Source organism: Moschus berezovskii, chromosome 15, assembly GCF_049115385.1.
Source record: "Moschus berezovskii isolate FMDL1 chromosome 15, NW_MosBer_1.0, whole genome shotgun sequence".
NCBI classification, from domain to species: Eukaryota; Metazoa; Chordata; class Mammalia; order Artiodactyla; family Moschidae; genus Moschus; species Moschus berezovskii.
Window position 1 is genome coordinate 22,776,321 of NC_142474.1, and position 26,846 is coordinate 22,803,166.

General features: G+C 48.9%; 1 protein-coding gene across 2 annotated transcripts; it reads right to left on the minus strand.

The window, feature by feature from the left end:
• Nucleotides 1-1,856: 1,856 nt before the first annotated feature.
• Nucleotides 1,857-19,369, minus strand: CCM2L (CCM2 like scaffold protein). 2 transcript variants are annotated; one of them, XM_055435286.2, is made up of 10 exons: nucleotides 19,296-19,369; nucleotides 16,748-16,915; nucleotides 14,464-14,547; nucleotides 14,188-14,368; nucleotides 12,900-13,360; nucleotides 10,318-10,453; nucleotides 8,141-8,204; nucleotides 5,595-5,724; nucleotides 4,963-5,101; nucleotides 1,857-3,849 (listed from the first exon to the last, which is right to left on the minus strand). In XM_055435286.2, the coding sequence occupies exons 1-10, from the start codon at nucleotides 19,323-19,325 to the stop codon at nucleotides 3,539-3,541; spliced, it is 1,704 nt and encodes a 567-aa protein (XP_055291261.1). In that variant the 5' UTR covers nucleotides 19,326-19,369; the 3' UTR covers nucleotides 1,857-3,538. The 2 variants fall into 2 exon arrangements, with proteins under 2 accessions (XP_055291261.1, XP_055291250.1); XM_055435275.2 differs by having other exon boundaries at nucleotides 14,188-14,371.
• Nucleotides 19,370-26,846: the final 7,477 nt, after the last annotated feature.

Genomic DNA, 26,846 nt, shown 5'->3' on the forward strand with positions numbered 1-26,846 from the left:
CCTATCTCTTTGGTCTCTGCCCCTTGTCAATGGACTTCTCCCTCGTGGCTGCCTCATTCAGGAACTTACCAGGATACCCCATGTCCTCAGGTCTAAATACCTCAGCCTCTGATCAGTGTATCCCAAAAGTAGGTAGACAGGATAGCAGAGCTAATAGGAGCCTGGGCTCCAAGGTGAGCCAGATATGGGTCCAAATCCCAGCTCGCTGTGGATCTTGGGATCATTCACTTCCCCACTTTGAGCTCCAGTTCCCTTATCCATAAAATGAAGACAAATAAATTTGAAAATATCAAAATTAAAATTTTGTTCAATGGGAAATTTGTTCAGAGGAAGGTAACACAGACCAGTGGTTCTCAGTGTGGTCCCCGAACCATTAGTGTCATCTGAGTACTTGTTAAAAACATAAGTTCTTGAGCTTCCCTGGTGGTACAGTGGATAAGAATCCACCTGCCAATGCAGGAGACATGGGTTTGATTCCTGATCTGAGAAGATTCCACATTCCGCAGAACAACTAAGCCCTTGCACCTTGACTACTGAGCCGAAGCTCTGGAGTCTATGATCCACAACTCTGAGCCTGTGTACTGAGACTACTGAAGCCTGCGAGGCCTGGAGCCTGTGTTCCACAAGAGAAGGCACTGCAATGAGAAGTCTGTGCACAGCAAAGAAGAGTAGCCCTCATTTGCCGCAACTAGAGTAAGCCTGAGCGACTTCACTTTCACTTTCATGCATTGGAGAAGGAAATGGCAACCCACTCCAGTGTTCTTGCCTGGAGAATCCCAGGGACGGGGGAGCCTGGATGGGGTCGCACAGAGTCGGACATGACTGAAGTGACTTAGCAGCAGCAGAGTAAGCCCACACCCACCAGCGAAGACCCAGTGCAGCCAAAAATAATTAGTTAATTAATTTAAAAAACCCACAAGTTCTTAGGGCTTCCCTGGTGATCCAGTGGTTAAGACTTTGCCTTCCAGTGCATAGGGTGTGAGCTCAATCTCTGGTTGAGAGCTAAGATCCCACAGGCCTCGTGGCCAAAACCCCAAAGCATAAAACAGAAACAATATTGTAAAAATATTCAATAAACATTTTTTAAAAAATTAAATAAGTAAATGCTAAAAACAAACAAACACACACAAGTTCTTGGGCCCCATCTCTGTTCTATTGAGTCAGAAACTCTGGGGTGGGAATCAGCAATCTGTGTTTTAATAAGCCTTCCAGGAGATTCTGATGCATGCTAAAGTTTGGGAACCATTACCATAAATAAACTTAGTAGATGAGCAATGGACTAGAAGAAGATGTTTATAACAATATCCAACAAGGGATTAAAATTTAAAAGGTATAAACTACTCCTGCAAATCAACAAGAAAAAGACAGGAAACCCAAATGATAATGGGAAAAAGATAAGAACAGACAATACTGAAGGGGAAGCCTAAATGCCTGACAAGTATAGGAGGAGGTTCTGAATTTCGGGGTTAACAGAAAAATGCAACTTACAGCAACCTGATGCCACCTTACACCCAAACAGGCAAAAGGTTACAAAGTCAGATGATGGAAGAGTCTCTGAAAACGTGGGGAGACAGTATCCTTCACACACTACTGGTGTAGCCATTCTAGCAACTTTTAGCGAAAATGAAAACATATATACGCTATGATCTACTCTTGGGTATAGAGCCCAAAGAAATTTTCACACAGCCCCACAAGGGTCATGCACAAAGATGTTCATCACAGTGTGGTTTACGGTAAGAGGAAATTGGAAGCAACCTGAGTGTCCATCAGTGGATGCTCAGCTTGGAATATTTTGCAGTGGTTGGATGTAGTAAGTTAGGTTTTTACACAGGAAGGAAACAACAGAATGAGTTTGTTACATAATATCATTTATGTAATGTAAAAACACACACCAGACGTTATGCATTTTACATCCAGGGACATATATCAACACACAGAGATGGGAACCCATGGTGGGGAGGAGAAGGATTGCAGGGATGTGTAGATGAAGTTTGGGGAATATAAAACGAAGTAAGACATCAGTTCAGTTCAGTTAGTCGTGTCCGACTCTGCGATCCCATGGACTGCATGCAGCACGCCAGGCTTCCTTGTCCATCACCAACTCCCGGAGCTTGCTCAAACTCATGTCCATCGATTCAGTGATCAGAAGAGCCTCTTGTGGGTCAGCTATGATGGGATAGTCATTTGCCACTAACTGAGTATGACTCAGGGAACTTGCTGAATCCAAGCCCTAGTAATAATAATGATATTACTTTAACAGTGGCGATAATAGTACCTACCTCATGGTAAGTAACTTACGTCTGGCCAAGTAAAGTTCTACAGATAAATTTTAGCTCTTCTAGGCAATTCTCTTGCCTCTTCTGAGGGCTTCTTTCAGCCTCTGAGCCTTTACTGAGACTGTGCAAGTCCCGTCTTTATGCTGACTTTTCTCCCCCTCCAATTCTGTCTTCGGATTTCTTTGACTACCTGAGATGCGATGGCTAGTCAGCAGAATCTTTTCATTTGAACTTTGAGCATGGAGTCAGGCTGTACTAGAGCTGTGAGGGGCAAGTCCTATTTTCTCCTCCTACATCTCACCCTCCCCTCAGTTCGTGTCCCATTGCACACAGGTAAAGACAGGTAAAATGAGTCAGAAAGTGTTCGATGTGGAAGGGAACAGCATTTATTGAACACTTATCATGTGTTAGACCTAGCACTAAGGTCTTGACCTTCAGTAATCCCTATGACCCCCTTGTGAGGTGGGTGGGGTCAGAAGAGAAAATGGGAGAGGCAGAGAGGCTAGGACACCTGTCAGACAGGGAGCCTACCTAGCCTGTCCTGCTTCAATTGCAAGATCTGAACAAGCAACTTGTTCAGAGCCTTAGGGTAGGAGCTGGGACCCAGATCATGCACCTCTGGGTCGACTCTTGGTAGAAAGAAACCTCTATTTCACACTAAAGATCTAAGTCCATCTGCAAAGGGGAGACCCTGCCTCTTAGAGCTTCAGAAAGACCCTCTGCACGATTTAGTGTGGCCAGCGTGAGGTAATATCTAAAGAGAATCAGGAGATTCCCTCCAGTTTCTTCTCTCGAACCTCAATTTCTCAAACTGTAAAATAGGAAGAGAGGTCTTCAGGCTCGGGGAATTCCTTTCTCAACCGGCCAGCAGGTGGAGCACACTCTCCATTCCTCGCTTGGCCTCCAGAAAGTTGCGGAGTCTCGAGGGTCCAGAGGCCGAACCCTCGGGCTATCGGGACAGAGAAGTTCGCCGCCCTCCCCGACCGGCAGAGGGAGCTGCTGAGCCCCGCTTAGGGTCCCGCCCCCTGCAGGACATTCTCGGTACTGCAGGGACCGGGGCGGGGGGGACGGGTAGGGACAGACCCCAGCCCCCGGAGCGCGGAGCCCCGGGTTGGGGTCTGGGGAGGGGATCCTGGGGATGGATCTCACACACACACACACACACACACACACACACACGCACGGACAAGGGCGCATGAGACTCAGAGGCGGGAGTGCGGGGCCACCCCTTTGCCCGCCCTCTGCATGGACGGCGGCACAGGCTACAGGTAGTTGTCCTCGGCCGCGTCGTCCCCGCCCGGGGAGTCCCGGGCCTCTTCGTCCGTGCTTTCGTCGTCGTCGGGGGCCAGCGCCTCGATGTCATGCGTTATGTCTGTCAGCAGCCGGTGGAAGGCCTGCGCCTCCGGCCGCTGGGCGCCATCGTAGCTGCGCACCGCCGACGCCGACGTGGAGCTCATGCTGCGCTTGATGCGGCCGAAGCTGTCGGTGAGGATGCCGCCCTCGCGGATGCCCACGCCCTCCAGGAAGCCTTCGAAGTAGCCGATGTCCTGGTCCGGAATGAAGGGCCTCATCCCTGTGGGTCGAGGACCAGGGTGATTCCTCGGGGTCAGCCCTTCCCCTGCCACCGAGGGATCACCTTCGCTGGAGGGCGGAGTTCAGATCCCCCGCCCTGCCACTCGCTGGCTGTGTGGCTTTGCACAACTCCTTGACTCTCTGAGCTGGAGAATAATGGTACAGTGCCCCGAACACATTTAAATGCTCACTGCATGTTAGCTTACTCTTGTTATCATTATTATTTCGATGGTTATATTCCTATTTATTCGTAATGTGCTGTGCTTAGTCGTTCAGTTGTGTCCCACTCTTTGCGACCCCATGGACTTAGTAAGTAGCCTCAATAAGTATTCTGAGCCTTACTGTCCTCACCTGTAACATGGAGGTAATTGCACCAGTTCTCCTGGGCTGTAAGGATTAAATAAGGTTCTTAGCACACACTGAGCAGCCCATTTGACTTCTGTTTTACTTCTGTCACTACTTACTAGCTTTATGACTTACGTACTTTGTTTCTCTAAGCCTCAGTTTTCTCATCTGCAAAATGGAGGCAAGTCATAGTTTCAACTTTCAGAACTGAGGGCCTTCAACCAGATGATCCTTTGGCTCATGGTTAACTGCCAATACATGTTAGCTTACTAAGAATGATCACTCCTGGGACTTCCCTGGTGGTCCAGTGGTTAAAGCTTGGCCTTCCAATTGAAGGAGTGCAGATTCAATTCCTGGTCTGGGAGCTAATATCCCATAGGCCTCTGGGCCAACAAAACCAAAACATAAAACAGAAGCAATATTGTAACAAATTGAATAAAAACTTAAAAAAAAAAAACAGATTATCATTCCTCTTTCTATTATCATTAGCCCTCTTTACTAGCTCCATGACCTTGGACAAGTTACTTAGCCTCTCTGAACTTCAGATGCCTTGTGGGATAAAATGGGAAGTGTCGTCCCCTCTCCCAGCTTTGCTGTGAAGGTGAAATGGTTACCCCTGTGCTCTCTTTCCTGGCTCTGTGACTGCAGACAAGTCCCTTCCCCTCTCCGCACTTTGGTTTCCTCGTTTGTCTTGTGGATCTCATGATGTGGCTTTACGGGAGGCCAAAGGGTGAAGAGTGAACACTCCCAGCCGGGGCAGGGGGCTCACCGAGCAGGAGGAACTTGCGCCGGTCTCCGTAGAGCTTCAGCAGGCCTGCGCAGTAGTCCTGGATGGGCAGCCCCAGGCGGTACTCCCGAAGCAGCAGCGCAAACTGCTGGATCTCTGGGGGCCCCAGCTTAGTCCGCAACTGTGGGTAATTTGAAATTACTCCCCTGCCTAAAAGACCCAGACCTGGGTGTATCGGGCCCAACCCTCCTCTGAAAAGGTGGCCTCCTGGGGGAAATCCAGACCTTTTGGGCTACATCTAAGACTGGGATGTGGACTCACGCTGCCTAATTTAAAATCCTGGCCCCTTTACTGACCAGCTCTGTGATCATGAGCAGATGATAAGCTCCTTAACCCTTGCTTTCCTCATCTGCAAAGTGAGAATAATGATGGCACTTCCCTCTTGGATCGTTGAAAGATGAAAGGAGATGATACATTACAGGTGCTCAGAACAGTGCCCGGTATAAAGCCAGCACTCACTGCTAGCTGACATTCGTTAAGGTCTTTCATGACTGACTCCATTTACTCTCCAAATGTCATGCCCTGCCCTGACTTCTTAGGTCTTACACTTCAGTTATGCCCAGGACTGCTCATGATTCCTGAAATACCTGGCCACCCCGCCTGCCCCAGCTCACCGTGACCATGTAATCCTGTAACTGCTCGAGGCCCAGGCCGCTGTGGTCGCTGCTGCTGCAGTGGGAGCCATGGAAAGAGGGTGTGGACGTGCCACTGTAACAGGCTTCAAATGTGTCCTGGGAGCTGTTGCTGCAGGAACAGAGGGGAGGGGCCTCACTCCCTCTCTCCAGCTCCTCTCCACACAGTAGGCTGAAGGTGGGAGGGGACAACCACCCATGCCCTGGGACTGAGCCCTCCTCCTGGACCCCATTCTGGCTCTCGAGGTCTCTTGTGATCTGGCCCTGCACCACCTCTCAAGCCTTGCCCCACCCTTGCTGCTTAGGCTCAGGCCACCTTGTCTTCTTACCTTTCCTCTAATACTCCAAGTACCTCCTCACCTCTGGGCCTTTGCACATGCTATTTTCTCAGCCTGGAATGCCTCTCTTTCCCTGTTGTTTGCTCAGCTAACTCTTCCTCATCATTGGATTTTAAAAGTCACCTCCTCGGGAGAGTTCTCCCTGATCCCTCCCGACCAGGTTAGACTCTCTGTCCAATATGATCACAAAGTCTGTGAGTCTACCCGCGATACAAAGGCCTTCCCAATGCCCCCGCCAAATGTCCTTTCTAGCCACCCTGTCCCTCACATCCTCTGCCGCAGCCTCAGTGGCCTCCTGGCTGCTCCTCAGCTCGCCAAGCAGATCCGGCCTCAGGAACCTTGCACTTGCTGTTCCCTCTACCTGGAGTGCTCTTCCCCCCTTTTATCCATCAGGTCTCAGTTCAAGTGTCGTCACCTTGGAGAAGCCCTCCTGACTCCCCAGGTGAGGCAGGGTTTTTGCAGCCAATCTCTGAGTTTCTCGGCAGTGTTTCTTACTGTTGATGCTTATTGCTACTAAATAATGATTTCACTGTCTCTTTGCCACACTTGCAAAGCATGCATCAGCAGGGACCTTGATTTTCTCTGTTTGCTGAGTACCTACTATGTGCTGGGCACAGGTGTCATTCTTGCCTTGTTCCCCCCATATCCCTGGCACACAGCACAGCACACAGGGATGCTGAGGCAGGATCCGTGTAGTGAGTCTGAGGAGCAGCCAGGAGGCCACTGTGGCTGCGACAGAGGGTATGAAGGACAGAGTGGCTAGAGAGGACATTTGGCGGGGGCATCAAGAAAGCCTCTGTGTCATGGGTAGGTATAGAGGAGGTACTCAATAAATATTGCTTAAATAAAAGTCAGCCTTGGGCTCTGCCTCCTGGTCTCTATGTTGTTCCAGAACCATCGTTAATGATTAGCTCTATAGAAGCAGTGTAAGCTTAGTGTGGACTCTAAGCCTACTTGAGTTCAAACCCCAGGCCAACAACTTACTAGCTTCTTGACCTTGTGTCAAGTTACTTAACTTCTCTTTTTTTTCAATTTCTCTAGCTATAAAATGGGATGATAAAAATTGGTGTCATTGTGAGAAATAGAGGCGTTAGAGTTATGGACCAAGCAATAAATAAGCAGTAGTTACTGTAATGTTGCTATGTTGATTTTTAAAATGAAGTGCATTATAAAATAGCCCTTGGCACATAGCAAGTTCAAAAGTTACTCATTGTCACGATTGTTGTCTCTCTAGCATACAGCAGATTGTTTAAGGACTGGCCTAAGGGTACCCAGTATTAGGCAAATATATTGCTGCTAAAAAGCAGGGGTGGGGAGGCGGGTGGAGAAAGTAAGGCATATATCACCGGCAGAGACTTGCCCTTGTCCAGCCAAAGGCCTTAACAACAGAGTTACGGTGACCAACTGTCTCACTTTTCCTGGGACTTTCCTAGTTTTAGTACAGAAAATTCCATGTCCTGGGGAACATCTAAATCCTGAGCAAACTGGGGTGGTCGGTCACCCAAAATGGAACCCTGGACAATGTTCCCTACTGAGACTTTTTTAAAAACCCTATGTTTTCCAGTCCTGCGTATAGCTGGTTGAGCCCATGAGACCACGTTCTGGCCAACAAGATGTAAGCAGAAGCCATCAGGTGGAAATTTTAACAGAGAATTAAAGACCTGCTGTGATGGTTGGAGCTATTACCACTATTTTGGCCCATGAGGTGATTTGGGGGATGAAAGCAAGTGTTAGGGAGGTTGGAAAGATATGTCTAGGCCCTTGATGACCACAAGGCCGTGAACTCCTGGTCTACTTAATGTAAGAGAGGTGGGGAGGGGGAGGAAACTCTTGTTTATGTGGCTCTCTTTTAGAGTTTTCTATTCCATGAAGTCAAAATTATTTTTTGGCATTAGCTGTGATTTTGGCCTCTGCAGGCTACTGAGTGTCTGGATGACTGGGGAAGAGCGGCAGCATCCTGTGGACCTGGTTCTGGCTTCTGGCGGCCTTGTCTCTCTCTCAGGGGTTCGGATTCTATCAGCTCACCAGAACCTCAGGCTCAGAGCCCAGTGTCTCAGCACAAATCAAAGTGGAGTCACTTTCCCCCATCCTCACTTGCCCACAGGGTCTCAAGAGTGCCCAGAGGAGCAGCCCTCTTTGTGCAGGGACAGAAGGGACCAGAGTGGGGTCCCTGGCCAGGGCAGTACCCACAAGGAGCTGCAGCAGCTGAAGTCGGCGTCGTAGGCATAGGTCCCGTCAGTGCGGCAGCTCTCACCTGGGGGCAGCAGACAGAGGGCAGTGAGTGGTGGCAAAGCAGGGACCAATATCCCCGGCTCCCCGAGGCCCCAAGCTCAGCCCCACCCAGGAGTAAAGACGGCAGCTGGAGCGAGAATGGCCTTGTAAGCGATCGTACAGGAGTCAGCTCACACACTGAGGGAAACGGGCAGCCACTGGAAGATTCTGACCGGGATTCCTGCCCCCACCACCAACAGAGAGACAACCTTGGGCAACCCACCACTTCCTCCTGGCTCTCACCTCCCCCAAGGTTGGGACACCACCACCTTCCTGCCTACTCATGGGGGCCTTGGGAGAGCAAGCCCAGGAACAGTTGCCGTAGGGTTTGTAAGCCATATATGTTTGAGAAAGAGAGAAAAAAAAGAACTTTGAAGGGAAGGAGGTCAAAATCATCAGGAGAAAGGAGCACCAGACCCAGAGAATTCGCTCTGTACCTGACCCTGTCATCTCAGTGAGTCCAGGGACTGGCCTCCGCCTTGGCTCACTTGGTGGCACTTCCTCAGGACACTCCCCTGACTTTCCAGGTCAGGTTGGTTTCTCATTATACATTTTCATACTAGAGTGTGTGGTTGCATTTTATTTGGGTAACTATTTCTTTTAAAGTAGGTTCTTTTTCTTAAAAAAACAAACACAGGTTTTCCCTGGTAGTCCAGTGGTTGGAAATCCACCTGCTGACACAAGGGACACTGGTTCGATCCCTGGTCCAGCAAGATTCCACATGCTGCAGGCCACTAAGACCACGCACCTTGAAGCCTGTGCTCTGCAACAAGAGACGCCATCACAATGAGAAGCGTGTGACCCACAGCTAGAGAGTGGCCCCCGCTTTCTGCAACTAGAGAAGGCCCACAAGCCACAGTAAAGACCAGTGTGGCCAAAAAGTTATTTTTATTTATTCATTTGAGTACACCGGGTCTTCCTGTGGCACACAGGATCTTTAGTTAAAGCGAGCTAAATTTTGGTTGCAACATGTGGGATCTAGTTTTCTGGCCATGGACTGAACTGGAACCCCTGGATTGGGAGCATAAAGTCCTGGCCAACGAATCACCAGGGAAATCCCTGTGTAACTATTTAATTACTGTCAGCCGATTTCAGCAATGCAAGCCTCCGAGGGAGGGCCATGTCTGATTTTAGTCACCAGTGCATCCTGGGGATTAGCAGGATCTGACACTCAGGTGTTCAAGAAATATTTGTTGAATTATCTTATTTATTTGTCCATCATCCCTGGGAGAGTCGGTGAACTCTCCCAGATTCTCAATAACCACAGTTCCCACAGATGGGAGTGCCTCCAGGGGGAAAGAGCCCATTCCCTGTTGCTGGAGCTCTGCAAACAGGGACCACCCTGAGGGGGCTGTGGCTGAGGAGGTTCACTCTGAGGCCTTGAAGGCAGCATGGAGAGTGAAGCTGTTGCAGATGGAGGTTTTAGAACCAGGTGCACTTGGGTTTGAATCCTGACTCTGTCATTTGCCAGCTGTGTGACCTTGAGACACTTATTGACCACTCTGAGCCTTAATAGCCTCAGCTGTTAAAACTGGATTCATAAGGCCTCAGACAGTTCTTTCATCCATTCAGAAAATACACCTTGAGCGTCTGCCCCTGGTCCTACTAGGCACAGGGGACACAGTGGCAAACAGGACAGATGAGGTTGTTATGAGGATTACAAAACATGTGGCACATTGGGTCTGTGCTTGGCACGTAACTGGTGCTCAACAAATCTCTATTGGTTTCATTTTCATTCTAGCCCTTGACAGCATTCAAGGACCAGTCTTGAAATCTTGGTTTTGACCTAGAGTCCTAGTAGGGCTAGACGGCTCAATAAATAGACAATGCCCCTGGGATGCCAAAATATAAAAGGGAGAGTTCACCTCTAAAGGGCTTATTATAAAGCTAGGCTTGAGGTCATTATGAAATTGGACATTTTATTTTAGCTATATATTGGGGGGTATACTGTAATTGCTGTAGAAGTCAGGACCCCTAAAGGCTTTTGTTGGCCCAAGTCTTGGGACATATCACCCTTCACCCCGCCCCTGACCCCTACCTCCTCTGGCCTTTCGGGATGATTCACAGGAAGCTTGGCCAGTAATCAGAATACTCACTGCGGCTACAGAGCCACGGCCGTTCAGGCGTGGATGTGTAGTGGTAGCCAGCCCGATCCACACACTCGATGCTCTGGTCCCCGTAGATGATCTGGAAGACCTGACAGATGAGGGCGCAGGACTCCTCGGCAGCATCCTTGTCCAGAGAGGAGGACAGAGCTCAGTCCCTCTTCCGTGATCAGGATGCCCTTGCTTCCTGAAAACTCAGTGTGAGTGGGCACACAGGGGCACACACGCAACTATGGGTGACTTTAGAGCCACTCTAAGGTCATTTCCCATCAAAATTATATAGCCATGCTCTGGGTGGCTTTTATAGAAATAGACTTACTGGTCTTTATAGAATTCTGTGACAACTGTAACTCTTGTGCTCTGAAAAGTACACACATGTACCCCCAATTTATGGGAGAATTATGGGCCTTCCTGAATCTTATGCTAAATTAAACATTAGCATGCTTATGCTAAATTAAATTAAGTTTACATGTAGGAAGTTGAAGCTCAGAGACATAAAGTGATTAGCCAGGACTAGAACCCTGGTCTCCTAATACCTAGTAAGAGAGGAAGAATTAAATGTATGATAATGGTAGGTTCAACATAGTTTCTGTGCCATATTTAGACGTGAGCTTCCTGGCACCCAGGGCAAAAATGGAAGCAGGATGAATATATAAACTTCAGTCCCTGATGGAAGGCATTTAGGTTCTTGGGTAAGACTTTTTTGAGATGGCAAATTTGAAGAGGAATTTGCCTCTTTGGTTTACCTCTTTAAGTAAGAGATATAGAAAGACAACTAACGAAGAGTCCATCTTCATAAAGTCATTTCTTATTTTGTGCTTCTAAAAACATCAGCCCAGGGTGTATATTAAAATGTAACCTCAGGACAGGCATTTTGGGATGAGGGAATGAAATTATCATTAAACCAGGATTGATCCTTATAATAACCCTGTCAAGTGGACAGAGAAGAGAAGATCCTTATTTTATGAGAGTGGATAAGTGACTCACATAGCAGGTTCATGGCTTTGGTTAATATTGGCACCCAGGTTTTTTGACTCTAACTACTGTACCCTTCTTGGGACCATGATGCCTCAGATTGGAGGCCAGAGGCTCAGATACTCCCAGAAAACACACCTTATTTATTTACTCATTCCACAAATTATTACTTATTTCCACTGTGTGGCAGGCACCGGGCTGGGTTCTGGAGTCTCAGAGGTGAATTAGGTAAGGCCTAAAGCCCTCTCAGCCTAGTGGAATAAACAGGGAACACTGGTACCTATACCTGGAATTGACTTTCTTGGCTCTTTGCCCTGTTGCTTCCTTCTCTCTTCCACATTTCAGTTTAGAAAGCACAAACTCATTTTCCCTCTGAAAAATGGATCTCCTTCCTCCTTATCATTTCAAGTTGCCTGTTTTTTTCTTGACCCCATCGCAACATATTGTAATATATTACAAACGAATCCATCTACTCAATATATTTATTGAGCAGCTAGGACATGGCAACTCACTCCAGTATTCTTGCCTGGAGAATCCCATGGACAGAGGAGCCTGGTGGGCTACAGTCCATGGGGTTGCAAAGAGTCGGACATGACTGAAGCGACTTAGCATGAACACACACATATGCCAGGCACTTTTCTGGGTGCCAAGGATAAATGAGAAAGTGTTTCAAGTCAGCTCCATAGCCTGAGTTTACTGGTGACTATCCACCTTTCTTTCTAAAGAGGCACCATGTCTATTTTGTTCACCACATGGGATTTATATATAGGAGGAGTCCAAGACCCTGGTTCAGAGAAAAAACTTACAAGTCTCAGGGTTTGAAGGTGTCCGCTAGACAGTGAGCTCCCTAAGGGAGGACACTAATTATGTCTTGTTCATTTCTGTATCCATGACACCTAGACCAAGGCCTAGCAGAAGCTGGTACTCAGTGAACATGGTCAAATAAATAAAAGCAAGGGTGAATGTGGAGGATAGAGGGTGGGGCAAGAATGGCGGCAAATCTTATGCTTTGGGTGATGACCATTTTTACCAAGAGTACAGGCTCTGAACTTTTGGGTCCCAGTGTTGAAATCACCGCCTGCTTCCTGTGTGACCTTGCACAAGTTGCTTAGCCTCTGTGTCTGTTTCCTTCTCTGCAGAATAGGAATGATGGTAATACTTGCCTCTAGGGGTTAACGTGAGAACAAAATGATTAATGCTGGTTTCCTGTCTGGCACAGGTCGGGCACTCAATTCGTGCTGGTGATTACTGTCCTCATGACTGTTACTGTGGTAGTGCGGAGACTGACGACTTTGGGTGAAGAGGAGGGCTGGAGGAGGGATCAGATCAAGTCTGGGCCATTTTGAGCTTTCATCCCTCCGGGACAAGTAAGGAGGAGGTGTCCCTGAGGTGTCCGGGAGCTGGAGGTTAGAACCTTTTTGCCGTTATGGGCACACAGTACCTGAAATCCTGGGGAGTAGGGCCAAAGGAGGGAGATGAAAAGGGGCGGGGGGGGCGGGGGAGTGGGGGCGGAGGGTTGGGGCGGTGGGGGCAGAGGGATGGGGGGCGGGGGTGAAGACGTGCCCTGGTGCAGGGGCGCAGGGTGCCCTCGGGCTCACCCTGTTGGCCACAGCCAGAATGACCAGGTTGCAGTAGGCGTCGGGGCTGGGGTCCTGCGGGTCGAGCGGGTTGGGGCCCGGGTGGCGCCGCTCCCAGCTGCCACCGCCGCCGCCCGCCTGCCTCCGCTCCCAGCTGCCGCCTGGCTTGCCCGCGCCGCCGCCGCCGCCGGCGTGCCGCCGCTCCCAGCTGCCGCTGAACGTCTGCCGCCGCTCCCAGCTGCCCGACGCCCGCGCCCCGGCGCGCTGGCGCTCCAGGCTGCCGCCGCCGCCGCCCCCGGCCCGGGCCTCGGCGCCTGCGCCCCCGCCCCACGCCATCCGCCAGTCCAGGCTGCAGATGGTGTGGCGCCGCTCGGTGGTGCCCACCCGCCGCTTCTCGGGCGCCACGCCCGGCGGGCCCGGGTCGCGCCCCGCCCCGCCGGGGCTGGCGTCTACGCCGGCTGGCACCGGGTCCACGCCCAGACCTAGGAGAGGTCGGGTGGCCGTCAGAGCAGGAGATCCAGGCTAAGCGCCCTCTCTCCCGAGGCCAGCTGGGGGTCCTGACCCGCCGCTGCGGGATGGGGGTTTGAATCCCCCGGCCCTTGTGCTCAGGCCGCACCCCTGGCTTCAAAGTCAGGAGGCCCGACCCCGCCCCATTCCGGGTCCCTGCTTTTTGGACCCTGCCTCACCCTCAGGCTCCACCCCTGGATCTGGCCGTTCCCACCCATCCCACCCCATCCAGACGCCCCTCGCCTCGGACCCTGCCGTCTGGTCTGAGGAGTGGTCAGGCTATCGCCTCCCTCTTTACTGTTAACCCTGACCCTGTTCTTGGTTTCGGGAACCTCTCCTTGGATCCAACTTTCCCTTCAGCCCCGCCCCTGGCCTCAGGCCCCGCCCCTAGCTTGGCGGGGTCTCACACCTACCACCTGGTATCTCAGCCGCGAGCTCCGCCCCCCAGTGTACGGCTCCGCCCCTAGATGAGACTCCGCCTCTTGCCCCAGGTACCCTCCTAGCCTCAGAGCTTTGCTACCCATTAATCACGCCTTCAGGCCTCAGGATTCTGGCTTCTCCACCATTTCCGAGATGGTGGGTCAGGCCGCCCTCCTTCAAGCCTCAACACTGGGCTCCCTCTTCTTGCAAACAGCCGTGCCCTGTCCCTAGTCTCGGAGTAGTTTGGTCTGGCCTTTCCATCACCCCATCCTCCAGCCTCAGGCCCCGCCCCCGCCCCAGGCCACGCCCATTCCTAGGTGTCGGGCCCGTTCTCTCCCCGGTCCCCTCCCCGCCCTGCCCCGCCAGACCCCGGCCACCGTACCGGTCTTCAGCACCAGCAGGTGCAGAGCGTCGTCCTGCAGGTAGGAGGCGGCGGCAATCTCGTGCGTGGGGATACGCAAGATAAGCTCCTCGTTGTCGCGCCAGGTGAGCAGCAGGCAGCGGGCCGACAGGCTCAGGATGCTGTCTTGCTCAGCCGTGGTCTTCAGCGGCAGCTCCTTCAGCTGCTGCGGGGTGGGTCGGATCTCCTGAGTCCCGGTGGCCACGGGTGGGAAACGTAGGGGACCAGACCCTGTCCTCCCCTCTCCCGGCGCCTCACCCTGGCCGTGTCCAGCAGCTGCAGGAGCTCGTCCCGGCTGGAGGGGTTCAGTGAGGAGGTGACCCAGGTGAGGTGGCCCAGGAACTGTATAGAAATGGGACGGGGGTGGGGGTGGTGGGAGAAGGACAGAGAGAGGTCACCTTGAAGCCGCGGAGGACCCTGACCTCACTGACACCGTGAGGGTAGACTGAGATAGAATTATCTGAATTAATAATAATGTCTTGGTAATAACTGTTATTAAAGCAATCCTAGGAGCCATAGTCCTGCGAGTTTTATGCACTCATTCATCCTTACTTTGAGGATGAGAAAACTAAGGCACAGTCAAAATAAATAACCTCCCAAGTATTATCTATAATAGAAAGGGTGGAGCTGGACTCCACACACCAGAACCCACACTCTCACTGCTAGCTTATTTTTGCCAAAATAAGCTTATTTTATGAGCATACAGTTATTTAACTATGGCAGAAGCAAAGGTCACTGTAATAGCTTGAAAGAACAGGCCACTTGTAATTTCCCACTTGTCCTGAGTGGCTCCTGTTCACCCCCAAGCACCCGTGTCAACAGGTCACTGGCCTTCTTTATGATCTTGTTGCAGAAATTAAGTGGGAAGGGAAGAATATTGTATCAAGTTAGTATATAATTTTGTCAGAAAAATAAGTATATAAATCATTCATTCTTATAGCTTAATGTTATCACACTTAAATATCATTAAGTGTAAGAATTAACTTTTTTCATTATTTTTAGTTTTATTCTTACAGGTGAATTCTACCAATCATACCATTTCTTTTCTTTTTATTCTCTATAACATTTCAGTCCCCAGTTTTTTAAGTGGATTTGTTAGCTTTTCCCTTTATAGGGTTGCCATCTTGTATAAAATACAAGATGCCAGTTAAATTTGGTTTTTATGTAAACAACTAATTTTTTAGTTTGTATTTTAGTCTCATGTAACATTGGGGATATATTAATACTAAAAAATACTCATTGCCTACCTGAAATTCAAATTTTTAATAAAATCTTTATTGAAGTATAATTTATTTACAGTGCTTCAGGTATACAGTCAAGTGATTCAACTGTATACATATATAATATATATATATATTCTTTTTCCTATTCTTTTCCATCATAGATTATTACAAAATATCGACTGTAATTCCCTGTGTTATATAATAGGTCCTTGTTGTTTATCTATTTTATATATAGTAGTGTGTGTATCTGTTAATCCCAAACTCCTAATTTATCCCTCCCCTTATCAAAATTTAAATTTAACTGGGTGCCTGTTTTTGCTAAATCTGACACTTCTACCCCCATATCGATCATCGTTGGGTCATGAGGATTCTCCACTGCTCCTTCATGGTGTGCATGAAATAAAAGTAAAGCCCTTGAGTTGGCCCAAGTCCCTGTGACTTGCAGAACTGGCTTCCTTTAATCTGGACACCATCCAAGTAGCAGTAATGTCACTGCAGTAAAATCTCACAAGATGAACTGGCTTTTCAGTGCACAGGGCACCTTCCCATCTGCTCTGCCCTTGGGGTAGACTTTGAGCCCTGTGTTGAGATGGGAACACTGAGGCTCAGCGGATGGAGGTCACTTGCTGAGGGTTCCCAGCATAATGCACATGCAAGGCTGGGTTGACTCCAGGCCTCTTTCCCCTGAGCCTCCCCTGTGTAAGACAAGGCTGGTCATAGGTTGGTGTGCAAGAGAGGTAAAGTCTTTCCTGATGGGGTCCAGAACACACCACCCTAAAATATGGCACCTCAGCACATTGACTATTTTAAGCTGAAGGAGTCAGAGGAAACGACAGAAGCAGGAGGGTCATTCAGAATTCCCCTGCATCATCCTTCTTCCCTAAAAGCAGGAGATAAATCTCCCTGGTGAAATGTACCCTCTTCTCAGAGTACCAGCAGGAAGGGAAAACTCCTTATCACCAGAGACAGGGAACTGAGGGCCGAGAAGTCTGTATAAACAAACCTTGTTCCTCCTTTACCTTGTACTACCCCTACTCCGAACCCCTCTGCCTTGTCAATTCTTCACAGATTTATTGTTTCTTTGTCAAAAATGTAGAAGTTTCCTGCTCTAGTCACTTCTCAGGGTCTTCCATTCTCTCCCTGAATGTTCTCATATACATGTGAAAATTTAATAAAAACGTGTGTGCTTTTCTCCGGTTAATTTTTGTTCAGTTTAAATTTCAGACCCAGCCAGGGACCCTAAGAGGGTTGAGAGAAACTTTCCCCCTAGTCCATTGTCCCCAGATCCTTCCCACCTCTCACCCTCATCCCACGCATACCTTGACCTCTTTCTCCAGATAGTCACAGAGCAGAATCTGAGGGTCTATGAGGTAATCCGGGGGATAGAGGGGCATCGAGTGCAGGGGGCGGCGGCTCACACTGCTCCGACAGGCTGCCCGGCGCGCAGCCTTGGGGAACACCAGCCTCCGGATGGGGGACACAAAGCCCTGGGGGAGGCAAGGGCGTGGGGGTAAAAGCAGTAATAATAGCCACTGACTTGGTCTTCTCCAGCACCAGCACTTATAGGCAGCCTTTTACTTATGTTATCTAATTGAATCCTGACAAAAACACTGCAGGGAGGGGAGGTTACCTCTATGATTTCCATTTTACAGATGGAGAAACTGAGCCTCAGAGAGAGCTAGTAAGGTTACCAGCTAGTGGCTGTTAGTTCACCCTGGGCAGTCTGGCTCCAAACCTTCATTCTAAACACCCAGGTGAGGGAGTTTGGGGGAGAATGGATACATATCTATGTATGGCTGAGTCCCTTTGCTGTTCGCCTGAAACTATCACAACATTGTTAATTGGCTAACCCCAATACAAAATAAAAAGTTTTAAAAAATAAACACCCAGATGACAGTAGGAACCTACCCAGGCTGGGGCAAGTACAAAAAAATATTAACATCCAATCTGGCTGAATAGTAGGTGCATAGGTATTTATTAAGCTATTTTCTGTGCTTTCCTCAATATTAGAAATGATTGATTTCTAATTAATGATACTGCAGTATAATCCAGTGGACACCTGCATAAAAATGGCCTGGCTCTAGATTGAAGGAGCAAATTCTAGGGCCTCAACCCAACCAACAGAATTTAAACTCCCAGGAAAGTGTGAGCACTAATCTAGAGCAGTGGTTCTCAGTGTGTGGTTCCTGGGTCTCCACCACCAGCAGTAGCAGCATCACCTGGGAATTTAAGAGAAATTTACATTCTTGTGCTCCATTCCAGATCTATTGGATCAGAAACTCGATGAGACCCCCATGATCTGTGTTTTAACAAGCACCCCAGGTGATTCTGATGCCCAGTTCAAGTTTTACAATCAGTATCATGGAGCCTGGATTAAGTACAAGGAAGCTCTGAGGAATGAGATCGAGCAATCTGGGAACAGGGATTCCAAGAAGAGGGCACAGCATGTGCAAAACCCTGGGGGCTGCAAGGGCTGGATGAGCACAAGCCTGGAGAAGATGTATTATAGCCATTTCGCTGTAGCCAAATAATGAGATGAACAAGTCCTAGAGGGCTTGAATGTTGGCTGTGGAGCCAGGACTTTATCCCCTATATGGGCGTATTTGCATGTGCCTGAGTGGACCGGGAAAGTAACTGTTGTGTCTGTGGCCCTTAATGGTCCAGCCCATCCCACTTCTCCATCTTCATCTCACTGTCCCTCACTCCTGTCCTCTGGTTCTAGGGCCATCTTTCAGTTCTTCCTACTTGCTATATTCCTTCCTCCCATGGAGGGGCTTTGCACACATTGTTTTCCTGCCTGAAACACTCTTTCCTACCCCCTTTCCTTCCACCTATCAGCTCAGACTGACCAGTCTAAGGTTTAACATTCTCCCAACACTGCATATGGAGCCTTTTGTGCAATTTTACATTAATTGCTTAAAAAAAAATTAATAGCTGTCTCCCCGACTAGACTGTGAGCTCCAGGGAGGGAGCAGGGACCTTGTCTGACTTTGCTCACAGTACATCATCACCAGCACTAGGCATGGTGCCTGGCACATAATAGATACTGAATAAATATCTGTAGAAGGAAGGAACCAAGAAGCAACAAGCACCTAGGTCTTGGCTTCCTTCAGAGCCCTCAAAATTCACATGGGAACCTTTTCAAACAGTTGGATCTTGGTTTCCTGGGGGAAGAGGGCTCGGTGGGGATGGGGGTGGGAGTTGGAAGCCCAGAGGCTTCCTGGACCGCAAAGACAAACAGGTGAGATGCCCAGAGAACCAGACTAGAAAATTTCTGAGAGTCAGAAAGAAGTAAAGATCTAGGGGATTGGGGAGTGAACCTCAGGCAGAGGCCTTTGGAGCAGAACTGGTCCCTGTATAAAGATGGGGAGAGGGCAGGCTCAGCCGGAACCTGGCAGGAGGAGGAGGCAGGTGTCCCAAGCCCAGATAGGCAGCCTTATAGCACGGACTTGCCCTGCCTGAGGTCCTTCTCTCTGATGAGGCAAGGAGCAGGGAAATGGGTTCGCTGGGTGTCTGCTTTTCTGTCTGTCCTTCAGTCTGAGAAGCTGCAGGGGGGAACCCCCAGGAACACCAGGGAAGCAGGTTGGGAGTATCTCCCAGACTAATCTAGCTGGCTGGATTTTCCTGGAAGGTACCTGTCCATCTGTTCTTTCCTGGGATGGCAGAGGCCACTAAGAGCAGGGAGACCGGTTAGAGAGTTTGAGCCCAAATGTCTGGCTGCCCAAGGGTGGAGAGGAAGGTCTTTCCAAGTAAGAAGAAAGGTGCTCCTGACACCATTCCCTGCCCATCACCCCACCCCCAATCTTCTCATTTCTCCAACTCCGGGTACACTTCTCTACCCTGAACCCTTTCCAAACCCCCACCTACCTTTTTTCCTTTCTTAACTTCATATTCCATGGTGAAGCGTCCCCTCCGCTCCTGCCACCCTCCTGGCCACCCCTCCACCTTCTCCCCCAACGCAGTTCCTTTGTTCTTTTTCCTGCCTGGTCGGAAACTCCACCAGCCCTGGAGTTCCTGCCCCTCCCGTCTGATAGTGAGTGGCCGGGTGAGGGGTGGATGAGGATGCAGCCTTGGGACCCTCCAGCTGAACAGTGGAAGCCCACTCAGAGCAACTGACCAGGGAGAAAACCCCAAGATCTCCAGCCCGCAGGCTTGCTACTGAGGGGGGTTGGGAATGGACTAAGGCTGGGAAGAGTCCTCTGAATTTAGAGGCAGAAAACCCTAGATCCCACCGCCACTTCTGCCACCGACCTTGCTGTGTGACCTTAGCAAGGCAGGTGAGTTCCCCTTTTCACAGCCTGTTTCCCTCTCCCTTTTATAAATTAGGGGTAAACATTGCCTTCCTCTCTAGACTGCTGTGGTGAGAAAAAAAAATGAAAGAGTGGGTGGGCAAATGCTTCATAAACTATGGAATATTGTGTGAAAGCAAGTTATGATTTTAAGAATTAATCATTACCAATATTAAGGGAGGCAGTATGCATGGGCTTCAGAGACAGGCCGCTCGAGTTTGAATCTCGGCTTTGCCACTTACTAGGATTATGACTTTGGGTCTGTAACCTCTTGTGCCTCGATTTCCCCATTTGTAAAATGGGCACAATATCAGCCTGACACTCAGAGTGAACTTGTAAGAATTAAACTCACTTAGAAAAACTCCTGAAACACGTGAAGTGCTCCATAAACATTAACTCTTCACCTATCTGTGTGTCTGTGTGTTCTGGGCTGTTTTACTGTCTCTCGAGAGAATAATACGAGGGAAGCAGGGCTCACTTTGTGGTTCTGGACTGAGCCCTTTATGTATTTCATCTCACTTGTTCTTCACAATATTGGTGTACCATTATTATATGTGTTGTGTTTGTGTATGTATTAGTCGCTCAGTCGTGTCCAACTGTTTGTGACCCCATGGACTGTAGCCTGCCAGGTTTCTCTGTCCATATAATTTTCCAGGCAAGAATACTGGAGTGGGTCACCATTCCCTTCTCCAGGGGATCTTTTCAACCCAGGGATCGAACCCAGTTCTCCAGCATTTCAGGTGGATTCTTTACCGTCTGAGCCACCAAGGAAGCCCTATATGTGCTATCCAGATATTTTAAACAGACTCAAGTGCAGAGGTGAACCCAAGGAGGGCACACAGTAAATGAGACACGGGCCTGGAATTTCTGCCTGGTCTGGCTCTGATCTGAAGCCTGGTTACTTACCTCTCGGGCCTATGCCCTCTGCGTGGCCCACCCAGAGCAATGGGAAAGGTTCTGAGTGATCCCTCCTCACCTTGCCCCGACCACTCGGTTCTGGAGACCTAAGCCCTGGAACTGATTTGCTATATGATGCAAGCAGGCTGCTTATTGTAACCTCTCTGGGCTCAGCTTCCTCATTTTTCCATTGGGAACAATAAACTCCCAAACTCTGTCCTGCAGTCAGAGGTATGACAGGAGAGATATCAGGCCGTGGATGAGAAGGCAGTTGGAAACTGTGAAGTGCAGGGGCCCATGCATAGGATTGTTTGGCAAGATTTTTCTAACTTTTTTCTAACCTGAGTATGCCAGGTCAGTGCCCATGGAAGCAAAGCTTATAGCTCCCTACTGCCTCTGGATGTGAGAGCTTCAGAAGACTCTCAGACACCAGCCTTCCCTCTGTCTCTTCCTCCCTCTTTCAGAGGTGGGGAAATGGCCCAGACTGCTCAGTGATAGCTCACACAGCCACCCTCCCTGCTCCCTGACATCCTGCCCATCATGTCCCTTCAGCAGGAAGTGAAAGCCTCTGCCTGCAGGCTAACAGGAAGAGGCCAGGATGTACTAGCCAATCCCTGACCGCCCTGGACATCACCCTCCCAGTTAACCCCTGAGCAGATCCCTAATTCCCACCCTCAGATGGCAGCTGGGAATGAGACGTGGTCTCTTGCTCTGGCACCTCCATGATGGCTTTTGCAAGCCTTTTCTTCTCTCTGAGCCTCAGTTTCCCTCTGTGTAAAAGAAGGACATCTCTTATTCCTGGATTAACTCCAAACATCTGTGAACTTTTATAGAGCTCAAACATGACCAGTGTTCTGAATGCCACTCAAAATAGCAAACCATCTCCGTGTTCTCTGCAGTCCCAGCCCAGGACCATGAATAGATCAGGTGCTTAGTACAAGTCAGTGGAAAGTGAAAGTGTTAGTTGCTCAGTTGTATCTAACTCTTTGTGACCCCATGGACTGTAGCCCACCAGGCTCCTCTGTCCATGGAATTCTCCAGGCAATATTACTGGAGTGGGTAGCCATTCCCTTCTCCAGGGGATCTTCCCAACCCAGGGATGGAATCCCCATCTCCTAGGTGGTCTCCTACATTGGCAGGTAGATTCTTTACCATCTGAGCCACCAGGGAAGCCCAGGAGACAGGTGGACCTAGGTTCAAATGTGTATGACCTTGAACAGATAGTTTCTCTCTTGGAGTCCCAGAATTTTATGCATCAAAAGCAGAATAATGATGTTGCTTGCCTCAGGAGGCTGCTGCAGGGATTAAATGGGATCAGAAGTATACAATGGTAACACTTAATAATAAAGCTGCTTGTGAATCAAAGAAGAGGTCAGTAAAACAAAGTCTGTGCCCTGAAGACTTGACAGTCATGGCAAATAGAATTCACCTCTTTTAGGGCACCTCCAATTGATTGGCAGGGGCTGCCTTGGAGTGCTGATAATAAAAACCAAATCTCCCAGTGGAAAGGGGATTGCAATAGGATGGTGAGTGGGTGGGTGGTGGATGTGGCAGCCAGTGCATATGCTGACCCTTGATCTAGTGAGAAAGAAAGACAGGCAAAGAACTCTGACACAAGGCAAGCAACTTGTTTGGGGAAAGCAGAATCGGGAGCCATTCACCAAGCCTGTGGCAAACAAACCAGGGTTTGAAGGGCAGCAGGATTTGAAGGGCGTGTGTGCAGGAAGGTCACTCCAGGCAGAAGGAATGCTGTGAACAAACACTCTGCCTGAGATGTGATGCTTTGAGCTGCTAAGAATAGACTGTCCGATCAAAGGTGGCTTATACATAGGGAACATTTATCATCTCCCAAGACAAAGCCCAATGATAAGTGATTTCAGGGCTGGTTAATTGAGCAGCTCAAGAATGATATCAAGTGGGAGGGGAGTTTAGGGGAGAAGGGGTATACATATACATATGGCTGAGTCAGTTCACTGTTCACCTGAAATGATCACAACATTGTTTGTTAATCAGCTATATCCCAATATGAAATTTTTTAAAAAAAATTTTTAAAGAAAAGAAAATCAGGCTTAAGAGAGGAAAAAGTAAAATACCATTAACACCAAACCATTGAAAGAGAAACTCTACCAGGAAAATACACAGCCTCAGAGCTCACTTTGAAAAGGCAGCACACATTATTTCTAAATGTGTTTTTTAAATCCCTTCTCCGGTTTAGTGTTTGTATTACTTTATATAATTAAAAGATTTCCTCATGTGAAAAAAAAAAAAGAATGGCATCAAGTTTCTTACATCTTCTGCTTTGTTGGTGTTACAGGCTGAATTCTGTTCCTCCCAAATTTGTATGTGGAAGCCGTAACACCCAGTACCCCAAGGGTGGCTGTTTGGGGAGATAAGGCTTTTAAAGAGGTGATTAAGTTGAAATGAGGCCACAGTGTGGGTTCTAATCTAATCTGACTGGTGTCCTTATAAGAAGAGGAAATTTGAAGACACAGATACCAGTGGCGCATAGACACAGAGGAAATACCACGAGGGGACACAGTGAGAAGGCTGCCATCTGCAAGCCAAGGAGAGAGCTTCAGAAGAAGCCAGTCCTGCTGACAACTTGATGCTGGACTTCTAGCCTCCAGAACGGTGAAAAAATAAATTTCTGTTAAATTGCCCAGTCTGTCGTGTTCTGTTACGAGGGTCCTAGCAAACTAGCGCAGCTGGAGAGAGGGTAGCAATACAAACACCACACTCTTCATCATTATTCTGGTTTTGATGCTATCAACGATTGAGGAGGCCAAGGGTTTCCCTTTCTTGTATGTCTCTCTGCTGAGAAGGAAACTTTTCCCAGAGATTCTTCAAAAGACTTCCCTTAGAAGTCTAGGGGTCAGATGTATTAGCCAGGATATATTTCAGCTGGCATGAAGACCCCCAAACAGTGGCTCAAAGATGATAGAAGTTGATCCCGTCCATCACATAAGCAGTCCAGGGCAGGTATGGCAGTTCCATGTGTCCAGGACCCAGCGGCTTCCTGTCTCATTGCTCCACCATGCTAGGATTTTGCTCTCAAATTCAAGCTGGCTCTCCACACAGCTGCAGTTCAGCCAGTAGGAAGGGTAAACCGAGCTAGAGCAGAGCACAGCTTCTCCCTCTAGGGGGATGACCTGGAAGTAGCACACAGTTCTACTCTTCATAAGCCATTGGCTGGAACTTGTTTCCATGGCAACAACTAATTGCAAAGGAGGCTGGGAAATACAGTGGCCATGTGCTCAGCTAAAAAGCCCTTTATAGAGAAAAGGGGTGCATGGATACTGGGGACGTACAGCAGTCTCTGCCTCACTGAATTGGTCACATGCCCCTGCCCCCACCAGTCCTCAATCAGGGGAATTATCTTGGGCCAATGGTTCTCAAACTTGGGTGTGCATCAGAATTACCTGGAAGGCTTATAAAAAAAGGGCTGCTCCTCATCCCCACACTGGCTGATTCAGCAGGTCTGGGGTGGGCTCTGAGAATCAGCATTTCTAACAAATTTCCTGGTAATGCTGGTCTGGGGACCACACTTTGAGATTTCTGTCTTAGGCCAATTCAATCATGACTTGCCTCCTGAGGCCAGGGAGAGGCTCTACGCCCTGAGCACTTGGGCTGGGGGCTCCTAGGAAATGGGGCTGTACCTGAGACCATGGTGAGAAAAGCCACTGGGTGGTACCCAGGAGAGGCTCATGGAAACAGGAAGGTGGAGATTTGGAGAAGCTATAAGACTGTGAAGCTATGAAGGCCAGGTACGATAATGTTGGAGGTGAAGATCAGAGATATTTTGGGTCTAGTTATGAAAAGTCAGCATCAGGCAAGAAGTTTGATCTTGCTTACTAAAGAAAGTCACCAGCTCTCTGGTGGTATAAGAATTGAGTCATCAGCCACTGCAGTCACTGACCTTTAACACACCCTGAAATGAGGTTAGGAATGAGGTACTCTATGCTCTGGGAAAACTGGCAAAACAGACTTTAAGATAGTTAGATATTTTCAGGCGAAATTTTTGTGAACTTGGATTCTTGCATCTTCTCATACTTAGAAAAGCACTAAGACCGTTAGCTAAGATATCTGTTCCTTAAGTCTAGCAGCAACATTCTACGGAGTTGTGTACTTGGTTGCATGTGTCCTCCCTGTGCCAAAATCACTTATATACTAACCCCCAACCCCACCGCTTCGGACAGTTTCTCAGAGCTAGCTAAGGGGCTGTCTCCTGGGCTATAGTCCTCAAAAAGATGCTGAATAAACTTGACTCACAGCTTTTGCCTTGTGCATTTTTTCAAAGTTGGCAATCTTTATCCTGAAGGCCTTGGGGAACCACAGGAGATTCAAAAGTCAGGAAATGTCATGATCAGATTGGAGGGAGAAGGCATTAAAGCAGTGTCCTCAAAAGAGGTTCTCAGACCCCCTTGTACCAAATCCTCTGGAGAGACTTTAAAATTCATATTCCCAGGCATGCTCTATCCACCCTCCAATCACGGAGACGGAACTCTGCATTTTATTTATTCTTTATAATAATTTTAATCGCAAACTTCCCCCCATATTCACTTTTACTTATCTATTGTTGGCTGCACTGGGTCATCACCAGTGCCTGGGCTTTCTCTGGAAGCGGTTTGTGGGCTCCTCGCTGAGGCGGCTTCTCTTGTGGAGCACAGGCTCGAGAGCTTGGATTCAGTACTTCTGGTGCGCCAAATTAGTTGCCCCGCAGCATGCGGGATCTTTCCGGATCAGGGATCAAACCTGTGTCCCGGAGCACCAGAGAAGTCCAGAAATCTACATTTTAAATGACCCCCCTCTACCCCAAGCTTTTTAAGGTTTGCGAACCACTGGATTAGAGGGTGGAAACACTGGAGGTAAGCAGATCATTTAAGGGCAATACCTTCTAGAATGTAAGCTCCAGGAGGGGAGCGATCACGACTGTTTTACATCTTTCTTACTCACTGTGTCTAGGAGAGTGTCTGGCACATAGAAGGTGCACAATAAACATTTATTTTAGTGCCACCAGGAACTTCAGTCTAGGTCCTGACTTTGTCCGTGTACTCATCCTGTTGCCTCTAGCAAGTCTGTCCCCGATCTCTTTTTTCCCTTATCTGTAAAATGAGGAGTTTGGAGAAAATCCCTAAATTTTTGGTCCCACCCACCATTCTGGATGTATGGATGTGAGAGTTGGACTATAAAGAAAGCTGAGTGTCAAAGAACGGATGCTTTTGAACTGTGGTGTTGGAGAAGACTCTTGAGAGTCCCTTGGACTGCAAGGAGATCCAACCACTCCATCCTAAAGGAAATCAGTCCTGAATATTCATTGAAAGGACTGATGCTGAAGCTGAACCTGCAATACTCTGGCCACCTGATGCGAAGAACTGACTCATTTGAAAAGACCCTCATGTTGGGAAAGATTGAAGGCAGGAGAAGGGACGACAGAGGATGAGAAGGTTGGATGGCATCACTGAATCAATGGACATGAATTTGAGTAAACTCTGGGAGTTGGCAATGGACAGGAAGGCCTGGTGTCCTGCAGTCCATGGGGTCACAAAGAGTTAGACTTGACTGAGCAACTGAACTGAACTGAGCCGTTCTGGTTGAGTGATTGAGACTTTGCCCAATCAACAGGGAGCTTTGTGGATTGCCACCAAGTGCCTCTGTCTCTTAACAGAGCCCCAGGAGCCACAGGGGATGTGGCAGAGGGTATCTTTCTTCCCCGCACCCTCCTTCCTCAACTCCTTCCTCTGGCCCAGAATAGCCAAAACAATAGGACACAAACAGCACGTACTGAAATGACTTTTAATATCTCATGTTGCAGCAAAATTAAAAATATACAAAAAGTTTGTGGTGTACAAAAGAGTCTCAGTACAGAAGTCCCAGCTTGGGGTCCCCTCCCCCTCCTGGGGGAAGGGCAGAAGGGTGAGTGGGGTCCAGGACTGAGGATGGCACAGATGTAGTAAATACCAGGAGGTGGGACCGGAATGGGACGCACAAGTGGGCAAGGGTTGGGGGCCGATTAGGAGGGGCAGAAAGAACTTGGAGGGGAGAATCACCCGGAATTGTGCTGAAGGAGGGAACTCAGCCCCTCAGGCATGGCTAGTGGTTCCTGGAGTTGGCGAAGAAATGGGAGGGGAGGCATCAGGGCTGGGATGTTCGGATGGGACCTTGAAGAACCTGGGCTCTGGTCCTACCCTACAAACTCACTGTCTGACCTTTCCTCTGGCTGTGTCTTCCGGGT

Coding starts and splice junctions, on each gene's coding strand:
- CCM2L (XM_055435275.2), bottom strand. CDS start 19,325: ATGGAATATGAAGTTAAGAAAGGAAAAAAG. Junction 16,916..19,295: donor AAGTTAAGAAAGGAAAAAAG/GTAGGTGGGGGT, acceptor TGCCTCCCCCAG/GGCTTTGTGTCCCCCATCCG. Junction 13,361..14,187: donor CCTGCTGGTGCTGAAGACCG/GTACGGTGGCCG, acceptor GACCTCTCCTAG/GTCTGGGCGTGGACCCGGTG.